The sequence below is a fragment of the Euprymna scolopes genome, chromosome 22, assembly GCF_053919585.1.
Source record: "Euprymna scolopes isolate OS-2025 chromosome 22, ASM5391958v1, whole genome shotgun sequence".
Lineage (NCBI taxonomy): Eukaryota > Metazoa > Mollusca > Cephalopoda > Sepiida > Sepiolidae > Euprymna > Euprymna scolopes.
Genome location: NC_136503.1, coordinates 115905480 through 115928129, shown reverse-complemented (window position 1 = coordinate 115928129; position 22650 = coordinate 115905480). Strand labels below are relative to the sequence as shown.

At 33.8% G+C, this 22650-nt stretch overlaps 1 protein-coding gene across 1 annotated transcript in view; it reads right to left on the bottom strand.

Annotated features, from left to right (window-relative positions):
• LOC145243682 (integrator complex subunit 13-like) overlaps window positions 1-865 on the bottom strand; it is a 1170185-nt gene extending 1169320 nt beyond the window's left edge. The window contains exon 1 of the mRNA XM_080106736.1: window positions 532-865. Coding sequence (XP_079962862.1) covers window positions 532-753 — 222 coding nt within the window. The 5' untranslated portion in view covers window positions 754-865. The remainder of the gene's footprint in view (window positions 1-531) is intronic.
• Window positions 866-22650: the final 21785 nt, after the last annotated feature.

Genomic DNA, 22650 nt, shown 5'->3' with positions numbered 1-22650 from the left:
CCAACTTCCCCATGTTAAGAACGGCTTTCGGAATTGCGCTGAAAGAAAAACTGAGAGTTTGCCGCTTTTATATCCGCCAGTTCAAACATGGCTGCCATTGATTTAAAACTATTTGTCTGCGCTAATTTTCCCTGCGATATTCGTTTTCAGCATACACGAAAACCTTATAGTTGTCAATTTTTCGAAAAATGTTGAATCATCTTCAGTTGGCGTAACGCCAACGGATACCATTGACCAAAATAAGTTAAAAACACCAAAAACTTAGGTAGAAGAATAAGTTTAGTAACATTTATTTCTTATATATTCGTTTTGGGGGTACTTTTTCGTTTTATTGTCTATACTGCAGAATGCCTCTAATCCATTCTCTCAAATGAGGAGGTAATGCCTTGGAGTAGCCCGCCCCTAACCCCAGACTGAGTGGTCAATTTATTGATAGTTTGTTTTTTTCTTTAAACGTGCACTTCTAAAAATGAAGTTTGAACATGTTTTTAATTAATTTGTTACCGAGAGAGTTCTTGGTTTTGCACTTACCAATTTCTGGGTCGGGAAAATGTCGTAAACAATCCTCATGTATTCAATAACGGACTCAACACAAGAAGTCCACAAAGATTTGTAGATCGGAGCGGCGGGAATGAGACCGGGACTTCGACATTTCAACAAGGTATCATATTCAACAGTCTGTTTGGACGACTGGCCAAAATACGGACTTCTATCCAACACAATGACCGTCTTGTGAGATGTTGGAAACGACATGATCGCAGTCGAGCTACTTTTTCTATTTGATGTGTTTACTTTCTTTACGGTGGTTTCAAAAACTGAATTCAAAAACCGGGGGAGAAAAAGTAATGACACCGGTAAACAGATTGAAATCAACTGCAGATGCGCTACGGTGTCCAGCTGAAATAGAACAAACAAATGGACGTCAGACGAACAACAGCATTATTTTTGTTTGTTTGGAAAATAAATAGAAAAATAAAATAAACGAAATCTTTTAGATTTTAGGAGAGATGGGACTGTTTTATTCATTGATTTTTTTTTCAATGGACAATATTACGTTTTTTATATATAAAGATAACTTAGTCAGTTTTGTACCCCTTTGCTTTTTTATTATGCTCTTTTTTGCTAGCTTGTTTGGAGTTCAGGAGATTGAACATGGTTGATGGAGTTTCTTTCAAGCTTGGTTTGTCTTTCTTTTGTCTTCTTATTATTAGGACAAACTCAATTATATTATATGGCTTCCATAAAAAATATTTTTGGTAGTCATTTTTATTCAGACTGAGGTAGTCCTTGGCTTTGGCAGTGTCGGTTTAGACGATGATAGCGTCTTTTGGCATTGCCAATAACTATGGCAGTAATTTACATAAATTGTCTATAAAATTTACATTATGATGAAGGAAGAAAAGGTATTACAATGGAAATTAATGAAATATTGAAGGAGTAGAATGGTCAGCCATTGTTAATTTAATGCATGAGTTTTGTGAATGAAAAATTAAGGAAAACATTTATAACAGTATAATTTTACAAGAAAATAAAATTAATTTTTAGTGAAAAATAAATCGATAAAAAAAAAAAATTCTTAATTGGGGCAATAGTTGGAGCGATATGGTGCATGTATACAAAATTAAAGCATAAAGGGTAAATTATAAATATAGGTTTTGCCCACAAAGCTGAGAGTTTGGTGAACGAGATACTCTAAGAAGCGCCATAAAACTCAGTACAAACAATTAATGATCAAGCTAAAATCCTTCTCACTAGCATGAACTTAAATAACCACAAAGAAATACTCACCCCAGCTACTCCAAGATTTTCTTTAAAGGATGCATAAGCCAAACTTTATAAGCAATCCATCTATCAGGCTAATCTGCCCTTCAAAATCAGACCTAGGAAAAATGTAAAAACATCCTAGACAGAATAATACCAAATATAAAAAAGAAAACAAGTTTCTCCCTCTGGCAATCATCAGACAATGTTATAAATTGGTTCATAAACCTAAAAGACAAGTCAAGGTTAAACTTCATAACATTTGACATCGATAACTATTACCAATCAATCTCTATCATCCTATTAAACAAGATACTTATCCTAGCTAAAAACAACTGACCTTTCTGAATTAGAAATTAGACTAATATTACTAGCGAGAAAAACCCGGATACAATTTGATAACAAACTCTGGACCAGAAAAAACACATTAGATTACTTTGATATGGTGATAGGTCTCAGACTCTGCCCAGGTGACAGATTTGGTCAGAATGTTCCTATTAAATGAACTTAAACACAGATTCAGGAATAGCGATTTACAAGGAGGTCTGTACAAGGATGACGCTCTATTAATAACTGGAGCAAGGCCCAGGATATACAATAGTATCATTATTAAACTAAAGGAATTCTTTAACAGTTTTGGCCTTAGCATAACAATAGAAAAAGAAAAAAATACCTCAAATTTCTTAGACGTTACCTTTAACCTAAAGGAAGGATCACACTGCCCTTACAAAAACCAAACTTGCTACTACACTATGTCCACAGATCTTCCAATCATCCTAGATCTGTCATTAAAGCAATCCCTATATTAATGTCCAAAAGAATCTCTAACCTCTCTACAAATTATAACATATTCAATGAATACTCTAACTTTTATAATAACGCATTAGCAAACTCAGAATATAAAAACACAATTAAGTATGATACAAATAATGGTAAGAAACACCCCAACATCCTAAGCATAGTTACCCACAACATGACTAAACGTAAATCTAAGCAACAAAAAAAAGACAAGATCGAATCATAATGATCATATGCAAAATAATCCAACTAATAAGCACATAGAAAAAGAGCAAACAACTCCTAAAAACGAATTAGAAGAAAGAATAATATTTGGTCCCCCTTCCCCCTGTACAATAATAACGTCAAAACTAATATCCCTAAAGAATTCTTTAAAATAGTAGAAAATTCATTCACACACCCTCGCAAATACAGCTAGATCCTAAATAAAAACTCTATCAAAATATCCTTTTCAACCATGCCTAATATAGCAAAAATTATTCTAAAGACGAATAATAAGAAAATAGAATCAGCATAGCAAATAATTAGCAGCACTTCTAGCCCGACTTATCCAAACTGTAACTGCAATTACCCAGATAGATGCTCACTAGAGAATGACTGTGTACATTCAGACGTGATATACTCATGTACAGTAACAGAACTTCCATCTAACACGACAACCAATAACTTGACTGCCCAAGCCCAAAGAACCAGTAATACCAACGATAATACGCATAACTCAATAAATAATAGCATACTCACCGAAAAAATAAGCACGCAACCGATAGGAATAGATGCAACTGAGCCACATATTGAACAATCTCAGGAACCTCTAAACTCAATTAATCCCCCCATAAACGAAAAAAAAAACTAATAAAAGACACACATACATAGACTTATCCTCTTTCCTGATAAAAACCAGAATCTCAAACCACTTACAATCATTCTCCGGAGAGACCTCTAAGGCTAAACAACCCTATTCAACTTAGAAGATTGAAAGAAAATAACATAAACCTCTCATTAAAATGGAAAATTGTAAGAAAATCTAAATCATTTTTTTTATATTATCAAGTATTTTTTTGATATTATCAAGTTTTTTTGATAATATCAAGTATTTTGAGCCCAGGCTCAAAATACTGCCTGCTTTGCAACGCAGAGATGACTGAGATTATAATGGTACCAAATAAACTAAACATCCTCAACTCTAAGCTAGAGATAATTTGCAGTTGCAGGCACAAAAGAAAATTCAAATACGAAAATACAGAAAACCCTGTCGAAAAACCTTCACCAGACTAGGACTAATATCGATTGCCCTTAAGGCAAATTATGCAGTCACTTAACACCCCAACTTGAGAATCCTTGCCTCCAGCAAATGGCTAATATCCCATTTTTTTCCTGCTCTTGCCAGATAGACTTTAATTTTTAAATATAAATTATTAATACAATCTCTAAATATAGAACATAAATATAACCTTACAAACAACAAATCCATGTTAACTCATTACCCCTCATGCAAGTTTTAACCCACACTACAAATATTTTTATTTGTAATATTGCAGACAGTTATTTAAAGCCATGTTTAACATTTAGCATCACATTAAATAGCACCCCAATAAGCAATTCAAGCTAATTATACCCAAACTGGTACCCTCCTCAGTTTAAAACCAAATCTTAATAATAAAGTAACTTAAAACCATCCCATTCCATCCTGGATCTCAACCCTCAAGCCGAAAATAAGAACCCTAAGATCCCCTCCCCCATTCCTTCCACCTACAAAACCCCTTCCAAAAATAGAACTAATTTTAAACAACTGCATACTATTGTACTTATATGTTAAGTATATATACTTAACATATAAAATTATGCAATAAGAAAAATACTCCTAAAACATTCAAACAAGAAATATTCATATTTATATTAGCTGAAAATTTAACGGCAGCGGCAATTGATGTTCATCTCAAAAAAATTCGCCTCCCCCACGCACAAACTTCCCTTAATGCCATCCCTTGTCTAAAATTCAGCACTACCAGTCAAGGTCCATCACCCGTTTCCCATGCACTCCTAGCCTATACTATCAACCCAGCAATTTCGTCTCTACTACTCACCAGTCTCTTACCTTCATTCTCACTGAAAGCTCTTAAATTTTGTCTTCAACAAGCCAATTCTGACCCAGTTCCCCGTTCATTAACCCGGCTTGAAACTACTACGTCAATCATTTTGCATTCTTCATGCGCCAAGAAGAACAAAGAATCTAATATAACAGCATTACACCAAGGAAATCTTACAGCATTATATAATAACGAAATATACGACAAACACGGAAACTCTAACTCCAGCCTTGGAAATACCAATCTTCATCATCCTTATTCTAAGACAGAGGTGATGTCATCTCCGTTCATATCGCCTGATAAGATGAACTTGCATTCTCAATTTGAATTTGCAAATCTTTCTCACTACCATTAATAATTCACTTCATCGAATCACCATACAGGGAAAAATCACCCTCGTCAAACACGAGTCTAAATGTAATTTGCTGTTTATATCTTGCTTATTCATAAAGAACTTATGCTACTGGTACATGCATCCAAGAAAATTACGGATAATAATATGGACATCTGCAGACGTTTTCCTGGCCTAGAGCTTTGCATCTAAAGGGATAGTATCTTATTCACCGAACTCTCAGCTTTGCTAGCTAAACCTATATTTATAATTTACCCCTTTATGCCTTACTTTTGTATATATGTACCCTATCGCTCCAACTATTGCCCCAATTAACAATGTTTTTTTTATCGATTTATAATCATTATTTTCATTAGTATACCCTTCCCCCTATTATCACCTCACGCCATTCATACAAATCCCAATTAATTGTTTGCCCCTTTATCCATTTCTATCAAATTCACTCCCCTATTTTTATGCCTTTGCCTTTAATTTCACACGCACCCCTTCCCTCCTAACAACAAGGCATCCCTGGGATTACCACCACATATCATCCACCATATGTTATCTTCTAAAATTTATTATTATACTCTTAAAAATTCCCACTCATACCCACCTCATTACTTACCCCTTTAATTAATCTTCGAACCTTCCCCTACCCTACTAAATGAAAACCCTAGTACACTCCCCATGTAATCCACAATCTAACTTATATTAATCTCATAACCAGCCATATTCCCCTTATAAGTAATGTTGTGATTTAAGTTACTTTGATTAATCCTGCTTAGTATATACACCGTCGCTTTAATTCTCCATCACAATATTACACCTGAAAACATACACCGTCTCTAAGTGCTGTCATTGTCTTGGTTACCACTGTTGATAAAAACCTTTAGCGTAAATCACCTACATAGATACTATACATCTTAAATACGGATAAAATAGAACCACAACCCAACTACTCCTATACCTCCCCCTGAATCTTAAATACATAAACTACTTAAAACTATGATAGAAAACCTATACTCCTTTTTACACTACACTTTATATAATACGCTCCTCCTTTATCTTAGAATTCAATATAGTTTCCCCCTAACAACATCGATAATTTTATTTATTTATTTATTTATTTCGTTCCTGATGATTCCCTCATTAGATGTCACCTCCCCATTATGTTACCTAGCACCTTCACTACTCTTCTGGTGAAAAGCGTTAGGCATTGAAATATCTTAGTATAAAGAGTCCCCCAAATAAATGTATGTATATCCTTATTAAATAAATGATTAATTCTATATTTTCCAATATATAGTTTTTGTGAATTTATTTTCCACTACTATTGTCTGTTATATATGTGTGTGTGTGTGTGTGTGTGTGTGTGTGTGTGTGTGTGTGTGTGTGTGTGTATACGACATACTCATGTTGAAGCATTGGTTCTCATTAGATCACTAAAATTAAGCAACGTTGAGCCTGCCAGTATAAGATGATGAATATTTGTGAATTCTAGGCGTTGTATATGCTCTCTGCTTATCTCAGCATTGTTTCCAGTCGTTTTGAACCTCTACTTGCCACTGGTATTCAATAATGTCGACTCAGGAGAGGTGTGGTTGGAGATTGCGCAACTCTTGCCATAAAACTTCCATATGAAGGCATCCTTACAGTGGGTATCCATAGTCTGTCAAGACTGAAGTAAGTTACCACACACACACACACACACACACACACACACACACACACACACACACATATATATATATATATTTGTCAGTGTGAATGTGCTTGTGGGAGTAACATGTACATGTGAGTATGAGGTAGTATGATACTGTGTGTGTATGTCTACCTTATTTTATTAGTGCGTGTGAATATGTGGCAGTTGGCTTTTGTTCACCTGACCTCTTGTTAGCATGTATGAATGAGTGTGCGAGATGATGGGGCCTGTATGTGAGTTTTGAAGTGTTCTTTTTTCATTTTGCTATCCCTCTCTCTCCAACCAAAAGCACAAGGTGGGGGGAGGGGCATACGTTCTGGGTATTTCAAGGCACACCAGGTTTGATCCCCTTTGCCTAATTATTACCTCGTTTATATAGGAGTTTCTAAGTTTACATCAACTTGTGTTTAAAACGATTTTCATTGGTTGAAAAATATATAGTTTATATCTTCCTGTGATAAGTCTATCTGCATTCACCACAAGACTCAAGTGAAATATGACAGTTTAGAATAAAATAACAAGAAAACTTATGGATATACTTTTGTTGCAGGGCCGGTCGTCCGGGACAATCGACCCAACAACCAACAAGGCAAAAAGTAAACAGCAAAAAGGCAAAGAAGAATAACAGACACAGGTTATTTGGTTAAAGACGAGGGTTCACCTTTTATTTGTAAAGGAAGCAAAAAAATCGTATGATCTGAATGCTGGTTGTCCAGAAGGTCGTATGTCACTGGAGGCTAAGGTCTGGAAGTCTGGAACAGGTACTCTAGACATAGCGTGGTTTAAGGTTGCCCGTAGGGTCTGGAATGATCGGCTGGACATCAGTGTGGTCCGGAATGAATGGTGGACACTAAGAATGAGGTGGTCAGTGTTAACGAACGGATGACACTGAGAATGTAGGGTCAGTGTTAAGGAACAGACGATACTGAGAGTGTAGAGGTCAGTGTTAAGGAACGTACAGTTGGTAGGAAGCCAGGTGCAGATGAAGTTGCAGTCCAGAGAAGCAAGGTGCAAGCGAGTGTTGCAGGCCAGAGGAGCAAGGTGTAGGTGAGGTTGCCAGAAAGTTGCAGGAGGAGCTGTCTGTGCACACACTCTTTTTATGGTCTTTTTTTTTTTTGCACATGGCTCGGTATTTGCATACGCATGTCTGCACTCTGTTACATGTCTGGGGGTGTTCTTAGATAGGTTTTGTATCAGAATGCCTCTGATAAATATTGAAAATCGTTAATCGATAATGGAAAAATCTGGTTAAAGAAGGAATAGACTGATTTTGAACAAAGTTAACATTTTATACAGCCTAACATCACAAGTGTATTTGGCAAGTTTTATCTAGCAGAAAGGTCCGGCATATAAAATCAACAGTAAGTACTTTGATAAGACAGGGGGGTGATCAAAATGAATGTTTCTGGTTAGGGCACAATGGAACCATGATACTTGACTTTTAATTTTAAACTTTAATTCAAGCCATTATATAAGAATAAATTTATAAAATGAAGAGTAGGTTCTTTACAGTGCAATCTAAACTAGAATGTATTATGGACTAAGTCACTGTGGGGAGGCATGTAAAGTTTCTTCTTTGTGCACCACAGTGGGTCCCCAACCAGAGCAGGCAATCAATTGATTTGATTGAAAAATGGGCAATTTCACAAATTTTGATGACAATAAAAATATGGTGTGAAACATTCGTTGATCATCATTCAATCCCAGGCAATATCGGGTCTCCTTGCTAGTTTATTTATATTTACAAAATTACAACGTAAGTAATAAGTAATTGTCCATTTGAAATGTTCTATTAGAAATAAGATGTGTTTTTATGCTTATAGTTTGAGTGTATATATGCATGTGATGGTGTAGCCATTTGTGTGTGTGCGTGATGCTTTGCATTAGAGTGCATAAGTGTATGAATGTGTGTGTGTGTGTGTGTGTGTGTGTGTGTGTGTGTGTGTGTGTGTGTGTGTTACTTTTTCTCATGTGCGTATGAGATATGGAAAACATAGTAGAAAACACATCACAAACTCAATAAGTCAAAAATAAATTCATACAAAAATCCTCATTTTTAATTCTCTTTTACACATGTATATTATATTCGGTTCATCTCACTCTAAATAAATAAGATTTTATTAATTCTAATCATATTACTTGTTCTTGCTTGCACACTGAAGAATAAATGGCACTTGAGATAATGCTGACTTTCATCCGACATAATTATTTTGAAAAAAAAAACGTATTTCACAGAAGAGTCATTTCCCTGAAAGGTCAGCCAGCCAAACTTAAGAAAGATCATTTTTATATATAAATCCATGTCTATATTTGATGCCATGATATATACCAGTTGTTTTGCAAACGAAGATATTTTACTTCTCAAAGGTCAAACATTTCTTCTACTCCACTGAAATAAATTCAATTTCAACACAAAAGCTGTGAAGTTTAACGAATGCACATCATAGTTTGTTGAATCATTCATTGTTGAGTGTTTGGAATTAACATGAAATACGAAATTAAATCAAATCAAGAAAGATTTCAAGCATGTGTGAAGCGATCAAAATTTATTTAGTAACTGAAGAAAGAGATTTTACAGTTACAAAAATTGGTGCTAAATAGATGTGTGTGTGTGTGTGTGTGTGTGTGTGTGTGTGTGTGTGTGTGTGTGTGTGTGTGTGTGTGTGTGTGTGTGTGTGTGTGTGGCACATATGGTAGGTACCACTTTATTATGGATGTCTCATGGAATCTACTTTGTTATGCCATCTATATCTCACATTGCAAGAGTATGGAAAACATTTCTCCTAATTGATTTTGAAAGAATGTGTGACTATATAGCCTGGAACCCTAACCCTAACCTCTAATTTTAAACCCTAATTCCTAACCCTTAACGTTCAAAGAGATCATATAACACTTCAGTCAAATATTCAACAGTGTGATTTATTCCTTGTAGACATCAAACCAAAATAGCATCCATATGGTAATATATCAAACTGAATATCTTTGGGTCAACATTTCTTATGTCTTTTGTTTAATCCTGGGCAACGTTGGATAGGGATAGCTAGCCGGAAAAAAAACATGACTATGGTTCTTAAAAGTGGTTCATCATAATTTTTTTTCGTTTATGTTTAACTTTTGATTGTGTTTGAAAAAAAAGAACAAAGTTAATCTTTAAAAGGAAATAATGTATTAAAAAAATACAGTAAAAAATATTGCCACAACGATTAAAAAATTAAACAATTCATTTAAATGTGAAAATTTTTAAATCTTTGCAAAAATAATTATCAACGATAATTAGTAAATTAAAGTTTTAGGATACTGAATTAATGTGTGTGTGTGTGTGTATGCATATGTATATGAATATGTATATGTATATATATGCATATATATACATGAATATATATATATAAATATAAATATATATATGTATATATATATAAATATATATATGTATGTATACACACACACACACACACATATAAATACATACATATATATATATATATGTATGTATGTATATATATATATATATATATATATATATATATATATGCACACACTAAAAATAACATAATCATTCTTCTAAAAAGCGAGTTATGTTCAAAACATCTCTGCAGTCAAATGTAATTATAAAGTGCTTGTTTACTTTAAAAAAATATGGAACACGCTTACTGTAATAAATTTGTTTAATTAATTTAATTTTGTTGCAATAAAAAGGAAATGGTTATTAAATATAGAATATTTTTGAATGTACACAACTAAGAATTTTTTTTTTATCTAAAAAGTATTCCTATTTTACTTGGTAGTTTTTTTATTAAATAATACTCTAAAATTATTAATGACGTTTGTTTACTAATTATTTTCCTTAGAATTTGAAATAAAACTTTTGTAAAATGTTGTTCCAAACGTGAAAAAATCGTGACGTCTTTGCTGCTGCGCCCATTGCCAAATTCATTTTGCAGCTAATAAAAAAGTAAAATGTTTTATTTTTTTGACATATAGGGTCTGCCAAACGATTGTGAAAAATGGAGCGCATATTCCCATGACGTCAGACTTGTGTTAATTATACGAACTATGGAAAAGCAGAAGCGACTTAATGATTTTTTAAAACCTTTGTTTATCTTCTTCAAACTGCAATTAATAATTAATCTTTGTTATAATTTTGTTAGGTTTTAAGATTTACGCAGTTTAACGATTAATAATATTATAAACATTTGTATATTAAATAAGAAATACGGTTTTACTAAATATGTACGAGTGTTAATTACCGGCTTCCATACTTTTGTTTGGTAAATAAGACAAACAAAATATGAGGGGGGGGTATACAAAATGCTTAATATTTGTGTAATAATATTTTCAAATCGTTTTTAATCTGGCGATAAAATATCTGACAAGAGCCATGTTTATATTAAAACTTAATATTTAAAAAAAAATTGGACACAATTAATTAAAAATCTATGTTGTAACGGAACATTTTGAAATAATGGAATTTTAATCGTTTTAATCTTTTAAAAATTAATTAATTTTTAGGAAGTTTCTTTTTTTTGCAATTCAACTGATTTTAGTATATATTAATTAGAAAAAAACGCTATTAAAAAAAATAATAATATTAAATTTATATCATTTTTTTAATCGCAACTTCAAGGAAAGTTTTTGTTCAATTTTATAAAAATTAAATATTTTTTACTTATTTGAATGTTTCATAATAAATAGAAATTTCGATAGATTTAAATATATTTTGTTCATGTTCAAATTTCGAAAAAATAAATACGGGGGGGGGGCATCATGCACTAAAAAAAGTATTTCCATTCATATATTTTACGGAAACTGCATTTTATATGTAATTTCATTCTAAAATGGATAAGTATCGAAAATTTCACGAAAATCTGACCATTAGTTGATTTTTGCTAGATTTATTAAACACGGGTATCTTTTCACGCTCGGAATTCCTACTACATGGAACGTTATTTTAAAGTGCCAATTATATAAACACGATTTTCGTCACGCAATTTCATTACTTTCATACGATGAATTTTTTTTTATTTTTAAGTTATTACTAGTTTATTTTGCCCTTCTTTTAAATGGTACAAAAGTTATATTGATAGTATTAACTGATAATAAAGAAGATACGCCGGGTTGTATACGGGGGTGGGGGTTATTCTGTGGTGAATTTTGGAGGTGCCTACTTCACATTAATTTATTTTCTTTCATTAGATTAGTATTTCTACGCTACTCGACAGTTTCTTGGGCGCAATTTTCTAGAGAAATTCTCCGGGGGGAAAGTGCGGCGCACCTTAGGTACGCTCCCTATTACTCTTTCTTAAAATGGTTGCTTTTCAACGAATCATGCAGAAATCGAATTGTTCTCAGAATGAGAACGCCCGTTTTGTGTTTAAGGGAGACAACTCTGCTGGATTAATAATTAAGCAGAATTGTCTCCCTTAGTCTTATGGCCAGACGAATATTTTCTCGTTTTAACCAAAAGAAAGATCCAGGTTGTCCTTGGTGGTCGTACGTCTAAACAACATGGCTTTAATACAGGTGTGCCACAGAGATCGATTCTTGGACCTTTATTATTCCTATTTTTCATAAACCATTTTCCTGATACAATTGTGTCAAAGGTAAGTATATTTGCCGATGATATCATGCTTTATTCTTGACATGTGGGTAAAACGAATGCCCACATATCTAAGGCAATGATTGAATCTTTAAGAAATAACTTTCAGTCTGTAATGGAATGGAGCCAAAATATTTACATTTAATGCTACTAAGACAAAAACAAATTTTTTTTTTTAATTATAAGAAATATTTCCTACACCCAGTTGCCATAGCTAATAACATCCTTAGAGTCTAATATTCAAACTCCTTGGCCTAATATTCACAGATACCATGAACTGGAACAAATACATAGAAGATACTGCCAAGTCTGTTGCAAATAAGGTGGGTTCCCTCTATCTGACTAGAAAACTTCTCTCACCTGCCAGAATCCCATACCTCTATAAAGCCATTATTCACCTATGCATTGAGTACTGTTGTCACATTTAAGCTGGTGCAAGAATCACTAGTCTCTCCCTCTTAGACAGAATTTAAAAAGAGCCTCTAATATAATATGTCCCGCATTGTCTATCAAGCTCCTGTCCAACCGTGGAAACGTTGCTTTTTTGGTGCTTCTTTTACATATGCTTCAGCATAATAAGATCTGACAAATTTGCTGCACTCAAAAATCAGCAAGATCTCACCTCTTCATTGTTGAGGTGCCTCAAATTCTGGAAAGTTTTCTAGTCTAATAACTGCTTTTCTCAAACTGTTTGCCTTTAGAATTCTCTCCATGTTTCCTGTTTGCCGACTGTACAAACATGGAGAAATTTAAATGTAATGTGAAGAAACTGCACAATTCCCCACTTAGCATGGCCCTTAATTTACAGTAACCCCTTATGTTCCAGTGGCAAAGTGGATATAAGTATAAAAAATTAAATTAAACATTTTTTTTCATTCCTCTAATAAAATGATTGTCAATCAGAGGAAGTTCTTCCTCTTTTTCCTGGGGTAGATTTCCGTTTCAGGGTGTTGGAATTGGCTCTCATAGTTCACAAACTGAATCCCGGGCCACAAAAAATGCAGTGTGTATCGTTTATCGCTACTAAAAGGTCATGTTGGATTTTCTCTGTTTTATGTTATGTTAGTGTGTATATAAATGTCATTTATAGAAGGCAATACAATGCAGAGGTGTAGCGGATAGGCACAAACTGAAGCAAGTTAAGGCATATAACAATGGAACGAATGAAAGGGAAATGTTCCCGAAATATCTTATCATATGTCACATCAGACCACACTGACACAAGTAAGAATACAATCTAATATATAAAAGGCTATATGTCTGTCTGTCTGTTTCCATATTTTCAAAAAAAATGCTTACTTATAGGAACGAGTTTTCATGTTAATTACCAAAACCGGTTCTATAATTAAATATTGATAAAAAAGAAACAAAAAATAAAAGACATTTGCATAAATACATGTCGCTAGGGACCGGTCTCAAAATGATTGGATTTTTTATGAACCATTCTTTTATGGGTTAAAATAGTTTTTAAGGGGTCAAAAATGGGTCCGAATTGAAAACAATCATTATACATTTTGTACATTTATCTTAGTTTATTTTTAATTTTTAATCAGTTCATATATGGGCCACGTTGGTACAGTGGTAACGCCATCAGCTTTGAATATACTTTTTTTTTACTTTTGAAATCACGACGCTATAATAATATATACAAAATCATATATATATATATATATATATATATATATATATATATATATATATATATACATATATATATATATATATATATATATACAAAGAAAAATTTTACATATAAAGAGTGTATTAAAAGTTTTAAGCTTCAGAAAACTAAAAACATAAAAAAATTTTTGATAATTTAATTTTCAACAATTCCTCCTCAATGGCTGAGCACTTGCTCCAATGGTGCTAAAGAGCTTTTATCCCAGTGTAAGAGAACTCTTTTGTTTAGGACTCAAGAAATTCCTAAACTGCAGCTATGACATCATCATAACTGAAAAAATGGTGACCAGCCAAATCTTTTTTCATTTGAGGGAAAAAATGGAAGTCAGCAGGTCTGGTGAATAAGGTAGATTGAGAATAGGTTCGAATCCATAATCGTGAATTGTTGCCATGGCCGCCACTGAGGTATGAACTGCTGCAATGTTTTTTTGGTGGAAGAGGATTCCTCTTGTGAGCATTCCTGGCTTTTTTATTTGATTATTTTCTGTAAGTGCATCAGTTGTCTAGAATAATGCTGTCCAGTCTCTGTTGTGGCCCTTTTTGAAGATATTCAATGCGTATGAGACTCCTGAAATCTCAAAAGACAGAGTTCTTGCCAGCTGGCAGAACAACCTTAGCCTTCTTTGAGGTCAGAGATAATATGTTTCAACTGCTTTCATTGCTCTTTTGCTTGTGGTTGGTAGTGAGGAACTCAGCTTTTGTTTATCGTGATGAATCAAGCAAGAAAATCAGTTAAAAAAATTCAAGATTTATCCTTGACACAGTGCACCTGGTGTGTTTCTGTTCAGGTGTTAAAATTAAAGGACTCACCATGCAGAAACGTTAGAGAATCTCAGATTTTTGGGCAAAATTTTGTCTGCTCGCTCAATGAATAACTCAAGGTTCTTTGCTATCTGACAACATTATATTTGACGATCTTGCATGGAGCAGGGTCAAGGTTATCCTTGATTGTTGCTGTTAGGGATCGTCCTGGCCTTGGTCATTTTACACACTCTTTGCCAAGCTTGAATTTTCTGGTCCAACGTGTTACTGTCGTATATGAAAAGGCACTCTTTGCTAATGTTTTCAACACGTCATCATGCCTTTTAAATGCAGATTATTTATTAATGCACAATTTCTATTTTCTCCATTTTTCACTGAATCTTTGTCAATCAGCAATATATATATATATATATATATATATATATATATATATATATATATATATATATATATATATAAGAAGCATGTTAGGATCATAAGATTTGGCAGTTTGGCAGAAATAATTATAAAAAGTTGAGCTTTTAAAAAATCATAGATTTGATCATGCATCAACACTTTTTATACACCCCATATATATATATATATATATATATATATATATATATATATATATATATATATATATATATAGGATTAAGGGAGGTGGTGTTTTATCAACACTGCTGGGGAGCTATGATGTAATATACTGTTTTGTTTTTAAATCCCCAAAACAGTTTTTCATGGTAAACAACTGATGCTCCCTTAAAAAAAAAATAAATGAATAAAATAAAAATAAATTATTAGTACTATGGTAAATTTGAGAGCGAGTTGATGCAGTGATTGCAAGTGATTAAATGACTTACTGACTATAGATGGTTTTTTAACGAATGATAAAGATATTTATTTATTTATTTTAAATTTATTGTTTTTTTTTATAGTTTTAAAGGTTACAAACTTCCAAAACTATATATATATATATATATATATATATTTTATTTGAGGGTAAACAGTTACATATGGTCGCTACAAACAACCACCTGTTTCAGTCAATGAGACTTCCTCAGGCGATTCTGAACCCATCGATGCCACAAAGAAAAATGGAAAAAACTGGGGGGGGGGAAGAGAAAAATGGAGTTCTTAAAAAAAAAAACTATAAAAAGTTGCGAGGTCTCTAAAAAAGAGGATAAAAAATGGAGAGACCGCATTTCAACCTTTTGGAAAATTGTTCAAAAATAGTTTAACAGCTGGATATAAATATGAAATGATTAAAGTGGGTCATAATTTTACTGGAACTGTGGATTGTATAAGAGGGTGGGTATGGCTTTTTTTGAAGAGCTCCTTTTTTTTCCATTTTTTCCCATTTTTTCCCCATTTTTCTTTGTGACGTCGATGGGTTCAGGATCGCCTGAGGAAGTCTCATTGACTGAAACAGATGGCTGTTTGTAGTGACCATATGTAACTTTTGCTCTTGTTATTGAGCACTATCTGACAACTTCGTTGTATTCATTAGTCCCGACTTTTGAACATCTAAAACCTGAATGAATATATATAGAGAGAGAGATGTCTCATGTTGCAGAGTTTGAATCATTCGATGGGTGTTAATCGTGACACCCTGCACTGAAGATTCCCGAAAGGATGAAACACTAGTGTCTGTATTTAATTATTATAGTAAAAAAATAATTATGACAGCCCCTTTAAGAAATTCGTTTCTTATCGTTGAGCACTTTCAGTTGAATTAAAGTTGGTCAATTTAGCTCTTATGCATAGATCATCGTATAACGATTAGATCACTGTCTGACTGACGTAAAGAACATTTAAAATTATAATGTTTAAATTCAACGTTATTTCATGCAGTTAAAGGTAGCCTAATGGATACGGTCTTTGCTAATCGAGCCAGAGATGTCTCGTGTTGCAGAGTTCAAATCGTTCGACTGGTGTTAATCGTGACATCCTGCACTGAAGATTCACGAAAGGATGAAACACTAGTGTCTGTAGGTATTTAATTATTATAGTAAAAAAATAACTATATATATGTGTGTGTGTGTGTGTGTGTGTGTGTGTATTGATTGTATTAATAGAAAAGTGAAACCTGTATAACTCATTCCACCATTGTATTTTAATTTGCTTCAGTTTGTTTCGATCCTTTACACCTCGGCATCGTATTACCATCTATAAATTATCTTCATATGTGCAATAAACAACATTATTTCCAGTCATCCTGGACTTCTCATTGGCACTGGAATCAAGCAGTTTCGATTCAGAAGAGTGGTTAGAGATTGCACAACCCTTGCTTCACAATTCAGCATGAGTCACCATCATCCTTTCATGATGATCAAATGGTTATCGTCATTTTGATGGACGAACATCCAAACAATGCTTCAAGCAAACTACGATGGAAAATTGGAAAATCTCTATGCTGTATGTATACTTGTGATGAAACAAAAATATCATATTCCAAAAAGCACATAAATTGATCAAGTACTTTTATTTTTAAATAAGAAAATAAAATTTTGTGAGTATCTGATGAATGATTGACTTGCTAGCTATTTTGGAAAGAACTATGGGAACAAAGGGAGATAACTCAACAATAATTCATACTTAGTAGATTTATGTTGTAATTCCTGCGAATTCCCATTAATCGTTTAAAAATGATTTTATTTATAAAATGAAACTAGTTGATCGATTTATGTGATTTTTGGAATATGATATTTTTGTATTTTTAATTTTTTTAATTTTTGAAAGCGAAATTCTGCACAAGAACCGTGATTGTCAGCCGAGAGATGAGGAATACTAAGAACCATAATCGTCCCTGTGTAAATAACCCTTATCCTCGAGTGACTGTTGGCCTTAATAAGTGATGAGCCAATAGTGCATTTGATGGAATTCATGCAACAAGAGAAGCAAATAATAATAATGCTATTCAGGTTTTCATTGTTTCTTAACATTTTTTAAATATTGTTTCGTTTTCAGGTTTTTGTTTTAAATAAAAATTCCTTGTTTTTTTTTTGTTTTTGTTTTTCTTTTTTTGTAAATAAAGTTTAATATTTTTGCAAAATACAAGCATAGAATCGAGATAAGTTATCTCCCTTACATGAACACGACCTTGCAAACCAGATAATTTGTTCAAGTCGCCAGCTCTAGGAAGGTTCTCAACAAGGACTAAGGAGGCCTTCCAATCTCAGTATTCGTGAGATCAGGGGCACAGGTTTTACATCAAACTTTTCCTTCTCCTAGATGGATTACTTGACAAAGTCTGTGGGTCCATCATACTAAAAGGGGTAACCCCACACATGTGTTCTAAACAAGGTATTGAGCATCATCATTAAACATGTACTGATAGAGAAAATGTCAATAATAGAGGATGTCTATAAGATTGGACGTGGAAAAAAGTTTGAGCGTTCATAAAGGATAAATCTCCACGTTGTGGGGAATAGGGAAGAGTTCATATGAGGAGAAATCTGTACTTACGTACGTATTAGTTAAAAAGTTCATATATGGTGTGTGTGTGTGTGTGTGTGTGTGTGTGTGTGTGTGTGTGTGTGTGCGCGCAATGGTATAAGTGTGACGTAGTGGATGGGCCGATTCCAATATTTTTCCCAATTCCGATACAATTACCGATTCTGTACTAAATTTCCGATTCCAAACCAATTACCAATTCCGATTCTTTATAAATCTCTAAATATTTAAATATAAAAGTGTTATTTTGTTCCGATTACTGTAAAAACACATTTTAAATGTGCCTATGTTTTCTTAAATGTAAAACACACTTGTGAGGGGGTGATCTTACTGGAAGTTGAAATCAATAAATATTTATTATTTTATTATTACTAAAAGCAGTGGAAGATGTTTCTTAAACCAAAATCAAATAAAAAAGATAATTTAAGGAATCGGTTTTGGCATCGGAAAAGAGGCTCAAATTTTTCCGATTCCGATATCCCAAAAAGCTCCGATTTTCCTGATTCTCGATTCCAATTACTTGTCCCAACACTAATGTGACAGAGCCATGTTGGATACTGAAGCCTTCTTGTTGATGCTGTTAGCTGTGGCTAAACAGTGAAGAATTATGTCCTCAATCTAAGTAACATGGAGGAGTTAGAAAGCTCTGCATTCTCACCATCAAAAGAGAAAGAACAGTGACGAGCACACTTCTCTATCATTTCCAGGACGGCTGCTTTGCTCACACAAGAGATTGATTAATGTCCTATTCGTTTGTTACTGTTTACAAAGAAAATGACAAAAATTGAGTTCGTTTAAATTAGCATAAGCTTTCCTGTTATTGGAATAGATTATTAAGCCTTTGGCACCTTCTAGTTGAATAAATGGCTGAAATGGTGCACAGTCTCTCCTTTGAATATTAGGATTAGAGGCCAGGGTTAGTGTTTCAGGATATGAGCAAGATATCTGTTCATGTTACATTTAAACTTTTGCATATTAGTACAGTCAGGGAAGCAGGAAAAACAGGGAGAGAATTCCAAAGTTCAGCAATCAAATGAAAAAAAGAAATATTAGAGTAGGAGGCTTTTTGGTATCAAAAGATCTCCATCGCAAAGAGGCAGAATTTTTATGCTTGTTGGGTTAGTTGAAGGTATGTACAAGAGCAATGGGTTTCTCAGAGCACATTCTATTAATGTACCTGTAAGACCATAGATGTAACATTGTGATGAAAGGATAAGGGTTGGAGCTTGGTTGATAGTGCTGGACCTATTAGATTACTAATCAGGGGATGGTTTATGTCAAGTATTTGTTGACATCAGACTTAAAGGTGACTATGTTGTAATCTACAGGAAAGCAGTGCTATTGTAATGTGTTCCACAGAGAGGAAGCTCTTGGAAAGAATGTCTGTTCATAGAATTCTGCTTATGCTAGACACAAATGAAGAAAGGAAAAAAAATTTTTATTGTTGTGGTAGCTTGATAAGTTCTTGCTGTGAATGTTTTACAAGAAGAAACCAAAGATTGCAGCTCAGATAGCACCCTCCATGGGCATAACAAAAGACTAGTAACATCTCTTCCCTAAGAAAGGGGTTACAAGGAACTGAAATCATCCCCCTCACTAGATTGCTTAGTCGATTTTGTATTCTGTCTTCAGATACGATAGTAGTGCTCTAAGTACATATCTAACTCTCATATCGATAGGAATTGTATCCTTCCTACAAAATCAATATTTCCTACAAAATCAATATTTCCTACAAAATCAATATTTAACTGGTTTATCAGTTTTTATTGTAGATCGCTGCATTTATGAAAAATAAAATGTAATTTGATTTAATTTCCTTCAAAAAATACTGCAACCATGTCAGAATTATTTTCACACAGACATCATTTTTAAATAGAATGTAACTCAGTATTGATCAATGACTAGGTGTAACAGTCAACCGCAATAGCAGATACAAGAGTTAGCCAATCACAGTTTCAGCGGCGAACACATAGAAGTGATGGCCCAGGATCGGTTTGGCATCATGTTTCATTGTTTTGAGTCAGTTTTTCTGTTGATCTCCACATAGTTTTTACAACCCTGAGGAGGGACTTTGACAGGGTGACAACAAAGAATGTGATGAACCAGCGAAAATGTCTTGAGAGAAGAGCTTTCTACTGAAAGGATATGTTGCGGCAATAACGAACAACGGCATTTGAGATTAACTGTTGCCAACGAACACGAAGGATGTGATGCAAACAGTAATGATCGAACAATGATTAGACATTAGAAATTAATTAATAAATATTCTGCAATTTTTTAAATTTTTTATTTTAAGAAGTTTTTAGATAACATAATATAGGTACAACTTTCTATTTGAAAATTGAAATATTTCAGATTTGCATTGAATTTCATCCATATTAGATACCGATTAAGCAAGATTGCCTGAATTTCAATTTCTTCTTAAGCTTAAGCCTTAAGTTTTAGACATTTTCTAGAATCAAAATTACACAATGACTTTGGATCAGAATTGGAATAAGAATTCTTGACATAAGGCTAAAGGCATTATATTTTGATGTTAATGTTTGTAAGGAAGCATAAAATTTGTGCAAAATTTCGTTGTTTTCAAATTCAAAGAAATTATTATCAAGTGAGTCTCTTAAATAATCAAATTTTGCCCAGTTTCAAACATTGTTGTCTCACCGTTGTTATAAGAAAAGACTATACACCCCCCTTTTCTTTATGTCATAATAAATGTATGTATTAGTCAAGCAGACACCTCATTCCCCAACCTCTCTCCATTCCACCCACGCAAAGGAAATCACCGAGACAAGATCCCCCACCCCATCCCCATCGCCTTTCGAGAAGATAGCGAACATGAATGGATGTAAGCCAGACAAAAACCTCAACCCACATCCATCTCAGAAGGGAACATGTGGAGAAAAAAAACTTGAGCGGGAAATTCAGTTGGGCTGCGAACAGCAACGAGAACACTTGGTAAAATCAGCGCCCCTGAGAAAATGGGGTTGAACACCAGCATAGAAAGACGCATAGGTAACTGAAATATAGCCCACTCAACCTGAATTGTCGGATCGCCATCGGACCGAAAAGGGAAATCAACTCAAAGCTTGGATCTACCTTGGCCGAATGTTATTCTTGGAGCTGAATATCCCTCCAGTGGAGAACTATATACTGAAAATCATGTGTCAGGACTTGGAGATGAATATCCCTCCAATGGAGAACTATATACTGAAAATCACGCGTCAGGAATAATATTGAAAAAAAAAAAAATAGTGACGAAGGAAAGAAAGGACATTTACATTAACGATGCACGCTTGTCAGGAATGGATAACCACTAAGAGAGTTAAGTATCCTCCAATTTTCGTTCTCCCCAACTCGCTCCCATGTCCTGATGCTCAAATGTCATTCTTGTTATATACATCAATTTACTTTTTGCCATGTGCAAAGAAAGAAGAAACATATTACTGTCTGATTCTGAACAATAACTGTGACTCGATTTTCTTTTCATTCAAAAAATAGGGGGGGGGGACAATAGTCTCCATGAATAAACTTGATTATCACCCCCCTCCCCTCATCTCGACCCATAATGTTGTCTGCACCCTCGTTTGCATCATTGTTGTTTTAGCTTTTTTTTTCGGATTCACCTGTATTACACTCATGTAAATAAATTAATGTATTTTTAGTATGTTCATACTCGATTGTGTCATCGTCATTCTTACTGCCTTATCCTAATTATTAACCATGAATGTCATTGGGGTGTTTCATGACGATAATGCTGGTTCGAACCTTGGCAAGTGCCATTTGGTTGTGATATCATTACAACCGACACGCTGCATATCTTCTTTTATCTTACAATGTGCGTTTGGGAGGAGAATTTCCCCTTGAAATTCCTAACCCCGGGCTACTGACACACAGGATTTCCATCCGGGATCCCAATATACGTCAAACCCCTGGGCTAGACCCAAAACCGTTACACCGTCCACCTGACAAATGCGGACATTGATAAGCAGTGACACGCTAGTACATAAAAAAAAAAGATACTTGTTTAGAGAATTAATTTTACCAATCCTGGGACGGGTATTTAAATAGAAAATAGTAAATTCTCAAAATAAAAAGAGGCCATTACTGTTTGCTAGACGAAAAGAGTTACATATGTTTTTTTAGGTTCATTAAAAAGGAGTGAGTGGTGGACGATCAAGTCACATTGCAAATAACAGATGGTAAATATTTAATGTTTTATCCAATCACTTTGAAATAGTGAACGTGGGCTTATATTAAAAAAAAAAAATGCTTACTTATAGGAACGAATTTTCATGTTAATTACCAAAACCGGTTCTATAATTAAATATTGATAGAAAAGAAACAAAAATAAAAACCTCTGCATAAATACATGTGCATTAATAAATATTTGGGTGATTTTTTAGAATAGACAACAAAACAAAAAAAGGGGGTGGTGGGGCAAAGAACACAACCAATAAATGTTACCAAAGACAAGCTAAGTTACTCTTCTACCAAA